Source organism: Miscanthus floridulus, chromosome 9, assembly GCF_019320115.1.
Source record: "Miscanthus floridulus cultivar M001 chromosome 9, ASM1932011v1, whole genome shotgun sequence".
In the NCBI taxonomy this organism is placed as follows: domain Eukaryota; kingdom Viridiplantae; phylum Streptophyta; class Magnoliopsida; order Poales; family Poaceae; genus Miscanthus; species Miscanthus floridulus.
In genome coordinates, this window is record NC_089588.1 from 83,615,489 (window position 1) to 83,621,556 (window position 6,068).

Sequence of the window (6,068 nt, forward strand, 5' to 3'; positions counted from 1 at the left end):
CAGTAGCAGAAAAGTGGGATTTTGTCCCCAACGGCTACTTTCTCAGTGGGGCTTATATATAGACCCCCCTCACCGGCCAAATGAAGTGAGTAGAGCTAAGGAAACATATCAAGGGTGTTGATACAATATTTTAGTGATCTCCACTTGCATAGTGCTTAGTGATTCATTAGGTGATTATCATAGGTGCTTTGCGAAGTGCTTAGGTTGATTAGACCACCGCTTATGCGCTTGCTCTAGGTTTAGGCCTAGTGTTTCGTGAGGTTTGCATACTTCTTACCACACGGTGCTTGAGCGCACCATTGTTGTATATCGGAGGGGCTTGTAGTCTTGCGAGATCACACCAACCGCAGTTGTGGTGTAGCCGCCACCATGTACTGGAGGGAACAAGGCCTACGGCATTTCGACCGGAAGCTTGATAGTGAAGACGGCGGAGAGCATTCGGGGGAGGCTTGTTGGAAGGCATGTCAAAGACCCACTCGCGCGTGGGGAAGGCCCGAGGCTATCCACGGAGTTACCCGACCGGGAGCTTGGCCCTTACGAGGGATTCCTTGCGAGGGGCTCCAACAAGGACTAGAGGGAATCTTGCGTGCTTCTCGATACCTCGGTATAAATACCAGAGTCGTCGATGGGAGTTTGCATGTCTCTACCTTGATCTTTTGCTTCCGCACTTACATTGATTGTATTACTCCTTTTGCGGTAGAGATAGCAACACACTAGCAAAATTGTAGTTGCACATTTAGATAGTTTATCTTTTGCATAGGTTTTGCTAGGGTTAGAAAATGAGACCATAGTTTAGAGTTAGAATTTTAAGTTGCCTAATTCAACCCCCCCCCCTCTTAGGCGTCACGGTCCTACTACACACATCTTCAGCCTCTTTGAGGACACCAGCTGGCTCTTCTCAGCCGGTGACAGGTGTCACTTCCGTAGTGCGTACACCACCACATCATAGCGTTGGAAATGACCCTACAACCGAAGACGACGATGACGACGACCCCCCGAGCTTCCGCGGACAACACGACCAGTGGGACGATTGACCACAGGACGAGATCGGTATGTCTCAGCTACGTGGTGCCCCGCTCGGTACCCAAAAAGCCTCACAGATACTAACAAAGGTAGTTTCTTTAAATACGTAGGCTCTATGAACTAACGATCATAAAGATTATAAGTAATCATGCATATCATATACTTGTAGGGTACGAGCCGTACGCACCGACAACGCGACCACACCGACGTTGGCTACACTCCCAATGTGTTGTCAACAAATCCAAAGAGACATAGGCATTCGAGGGATCCTTATACTCCTAGGTCTTAGTTTTTTTAGGTCGAATGAATATTGACGTCCGAAACTTGCAGGCTTAGTTGGTTATATTATGTCGAACTTATGTCAAACCAATGAAAATGTTATGTGACAGATTGTCAACTTGCGCACGGATTTCATTTATTTGCTTCATATTCGTTTCAATGCGTCGCGGCAGCACTGCCAACAAGATTAAGTAGCAAATAGTTCAGAAACCGGTAGTCCCGGCATATCTCGACACCGGTGGCCGGCGTCTTGACCCCGATCCTCCCGAGCTTGGTCATCGCCGCCACGAAATCGTCAAAGAAGGCATCCTGGTTAGACGCGCAGTAGTCGACCGTGCTGCGCGACCTCATGTCGAACTAGAGCACCTGGTCGGAGCCCACCGGCGAGGGGTCGAGGAAGCCAGGGTCCATGGTCGCGTCACTGTCGATCCTCACCGACAGCAGCCAATCTTCTGTCTGCGTCCAGGTACTGCCGCGCCATGCGCCATGGCGCGTCACTGCCACGCCAAGATCGGTGGCACGGCAGACCCTGCCACGTCACCGGTCAGCAGTCCCGGTCGTCGCCACATCATCATCCTGCCGCGCCACCATGCATTGCGCGGTACAGGCGTTTCGCCGCGCCATGACAATTAACGTCAAAAGTGTTAGTTTTGAAAAAAAAAGTGTTAGATTTAAAATTAGTTTACAAAAAGTGTTAAAAATAAAAAAAAAAATTCACCAGTGACAACATACATATATGAAGTTGGAGTGTTAGAAGCACCATGTCCAATATAAAAAAAAACGTCTTCCAATAATCAAGTACACACGCATAACAATCTGCAAATGAAACCACCTCAGCCATCCACCTTACTCCTGTGTAGAGATCAAATTGTAACCTCAAATTTTGGAACTGTATTTTACCTCGACTAGGGGGCAGTATCTCCGGTCTAGCTTTGTCGTCATGTGGACAGCATTAGCATGGAACTGTGTGTTTTCTCCAACAAAAATCAGCGTCCGGCACTGAAGCTTCTTCAATGATTCCGTTAAATCATGCCGCCTGATGGACAGAGTAGTCCAATTTTGATCATTCGGATCCCCATTTCTTTGTCTGTTCAGGTCATGCACAACAAGGATATATTCTTGTTACCTGTTAATTGCCTGAAGGAACCGCCAGACATTAGTTCCCTGCCTCTCATCAAGTAACTGCATATCATGATTTTCAATTTCGTGTTCAAATAGCAGATGATATAATAGTCCATCCCATTTTAACAACACTAGAGAAAATAAAGGAGATAAATACTAACACTTCTGCAGGCTTGGACAATCTCTGATTCAGGATCTTGCCCGTTACCACGAACGTCCTGCACAAAACATCAGAAAGCAGCAGCCCTGAGTGAATCTGGATAATAAGCAAAGAACCTATATGCCTGAGAACTTGTGCAGGGGGAAAAGAAAACTGAAGGGAGATCAAAAGTACCATGCTGAAATATCGCTGAGGCAAACTTTCCTTGACTAACCCACGTGTCCCATAGTAATAAAGCAAGTTTAATAATACCTGGGACATGAGATCCTGATGTTAACACACTAAAATACTGCATAATGAAATGAATAATTGACACCATGGAGTTCTTCTGATTATAGTTCAACCCAAAAGAGCCCATATCAGAACTCAAGAACTCAATCCTTCCAACAAGAAGAAATAAAAACAGCAACACGACACTGAAACTGCATTGGATCTGTTCAACAATCGGGTCTCCAAACTAGTGCCCCACTACCGAAACCGCAGCAATCAAACTGAGATCTGGCGAACATGCGTGGGCAACACAAGCAAGCAAGCTACGAGCAAGCTAAATCGCAGCAAGAAGCCGAATGGTGCGAGCTTACTGCAATGCGCTGAGGATGTCGCCGATCTGCCCGTCGATCTCGGCCAGCTCCTCGTTGACCGACGCCAAATCCATGTCCTCCTACAAAAGACCGGAGAGCGGTGCGGCACAAGCGAGCGGAGAGCTGTGCGGCGCGGCGCAAGTGAATGAAGCGGCGGCGAGGACCTTGCCGCACCGCCTGTGCCACCGCGCGTGAAAAGAAACTGACGAAGCGGAGAGGTCGAGGGGATTGGGGAAAAAAGCGGGTTTCGAACGGTTTGCGGACCCGTTAGCACTTGCGGACCCGTCAGCACATGCGGACCCGACAGAAAAGACAGCACGCATCTTCAAGCAAAATCAACGTTCCAGAATTTGACAGATAAAAATCAACAAAAATGTGTTGACAGATAAATAGCAAAACTCTATTATATTTTAGGAGAAAAATAAAACAGATTCCGTCCTTCCGAGAAAACCCATCCAGAGTACCCACGTCATATAGTTAGTAAGATAGGGTGGTACCTCCATGGTTGGCCTCAGCCATTATCAGCATGTTCGGTTGGCTGGTTCGTATCGTTGCTGGTTCATGAAGAAGTACTACTGGCTGGTTTGTATGAGAGAAAAATACTGTTCCGGCTGGAAATTTACGATCGTTTACGATAAGCCACAGCCAAACGAATAGGCTGTATTATTATAGATTAAAAAATAGACAAATATATCTAGGGTGCTCCGTCCATGGTTGGTTATTTACGTCCATGCCAACAAATCCATCTAACCGAGAACTAAATAGATTAACAAAAATTTCCCTCAAAAAAATATATATTAACAAAAATTCTGGATAAAAGATATCGAAGGCAATCTATCGACACCAGCAAAACAGATACGCATCTACCAGACTCCCGTTATATATTTTGTCATTAACCACGTACAAATAGGGCCCACGTACAAATAGGAACCCATCTAGACGATCTAGACTGCCTTTACATTTGTCAACCACCCCGCAAACAAGAGTCCATCTATTCACCGCTGGAATCCATCTATTCACACTGTTCGTCCGGTTGTTTCCATCATCTACATCGATCTATTTCATTCAGTTGTTTCCATCATCACCAATCAAAGGTCTATTGTTTGCATCATTCACCAACCAAAGGTATCGTCAATCTACATGAATCATTTTATGTTTTTCAGTTTACAAGTTGCAATGGTTAGCAAAACCTAAGTGAGATTAGGCCAGGAAAGGAATTGTGGAAAGTCAAAGCACGGGTCACTAGAATGTGGGATGCAATCTTGCTAGGTAGTGCCCAACAAATCAGACTCGATATGATCCTTATTGACCATCAGGTATATCACTGTTTCTGTAATGGCCTCATATTACTTCCAGTTTACATGCTAATGATAATAAAAAAAATTAGGAGACCAAGATGCATGGAGTTATCAATAAGGCATGTATGGAAAATTTTCAAACACCGCCGAAAAGGTAAAGTTTAAATCATTGCAAATGTCAGAGTCAAAACAACTATACACAAATATTGAGAATGATAAGGTACTCAACTTCTTGCTGACAACTAATATAAAGAAGATCAAAGAGACACAAGACATTCCAAAGTATAGTTTACAGCTCTTTGGTACATACATGCTTTCTAATAGAGTAAATAATGATATGTACCTCTCAGGTAAACTACTACTAATGTTATATTTTTTATGCTTTTCATCATTTGATCACTATTTGATAATAAGAACTCATATTTATGTATCATAGATATTATAGGAGTTGCAGCACATATTGGACAGATAGAAGAAACCAGGACATACTTCGAAGCGAGTGACCAAAATCCGTGATATTGTGCTCCTGATCGAGTAGGAGTTTCCTTCCCAAATGCTACTGCAGCAACCCTGATGAACTGAAGATATTTCCTTATTGTTTTCCACACGTTAAATTAGACTATTTTCCCTTCTTTTTTATTTTGAAATTTGTAATGGAGAAGAAGTTAAGATTCGATTTTGGGGGCAAAATTTGAGCAAATTAATGAGAGCGCAAAATCTCATGTCATTGCAATAATGTCTACAACCGTGAAAAAAATTGGAAGGAAGTCTTCATTTAATATCAATAATTCAATAATATTAGCCATTCAGCAAGCCTCTAATTAAGGAAAGTAAATAATTCTTGTTTTGCATAATATTCTTTGTCATCAACCAATGCAACAAAAGTTTTTGTAGATTTACCAATTCCTGAAGCTATGAATGCACGTGACAGATAAATCAAATTAAAATAGTGGTATTTCTATTTTTTGTATATGTAGCTTACACTCTAACATGGTAAAATTTCTTTGTATAAAAAAGCATATCTTCAAGTGGTATTAGTATAGAAGAGATTCATATTGATGACCATTTAAAGGGGAAATTCGAGGAGCAAATGCAGTACAATAGAATAACTTTAGAAGAATTAGGTTTGATTTTGTATTACTCATCAATTAATAATAATATTTTTCGCTTAACAGCTTCCATGACACACTAGGAAAAGGTAAAACCTAAAAATTATCAATATTAGCCATATGATATATTATGTTTTATAAGAAAAAGAACCAGGTATGTTAAATATGACTCTACCATTATGAACTACAATTAAAAATAATCATTAAATTTGTATCTAAATTATCCACATTTGTTATTAAAAAAGATAATAATCTTTTAATATTGGTATACACACGGTTCAATTACTAAAGAGAGATATCCAACACGCCCAGATAATGTACAAAGTCAGTTAGGGCACAAAACAAAAGAAGGAAAAGAAAATATCCAACCATGGAATCAAATTAATGAACAATATTAGCAATGCCACGATGATCTCTCTCAAGACATACCAATGCCAATTTTAAACATTTGTGTAACTTTGGATTCAAATAAAAGTTAACTGAATGAAGTTTTTTT

At 41.8% G+C, this 6,068-nt stretch overlaps 1 protein-coding gene across 1 annotated transcript; it reads right to left on the bottom strand.

Annotated features, from left to right (window-relative positions):
* Positions 1-1,361: 1,361 nt before the first annotated feature.
* Positions 1,362-3,351, bottom strand: LOC136482275 (protein NDL2-like). Its single transcript, XM_066479497.1, has 6 exons — positions 3,166-3,351; positions 2,759-2,836; positions 2,586-2,642; positions 2,429-2,484; positions 2,203-2,338; positions 1,362-2,118 (listed from the first exon to the last, which is right to left on the bottom strand). The coding sequence occupies exons 2-6, from the start codon at positions 2,759-2,761 to the stop codon at positions 2,053-2,055; spliced, it is 318 nt and encodes a 105-aa protein (XP_066335594.1). The 5' UTR covers positions 2,762-2,836; positions 3,166-3,351; the 3' UTR covers positions 1,362-2,052.
* Positions 3,352-6,068: the final 2,717 nt, after the last annotated feature.

Coding starts and splice junctions, on each gene's coding strand:
- LOC136482275 (XM_066479497.1), bottom strand. Junction 2,485..2,585: donor TTGTCCAAGCCTGCAGAAGT/GTTAGTATTTAT, acceptor CATGATATGCAG/TTACTTGATGAGAGGCAGGG. Junction 2,119..2,202: donor GATACTGCCCCCTAGTCGAG/GTAAAATACAGT, acceptor TTTCATTTGCAG/ATTGTTATGCGTGTGTACTT.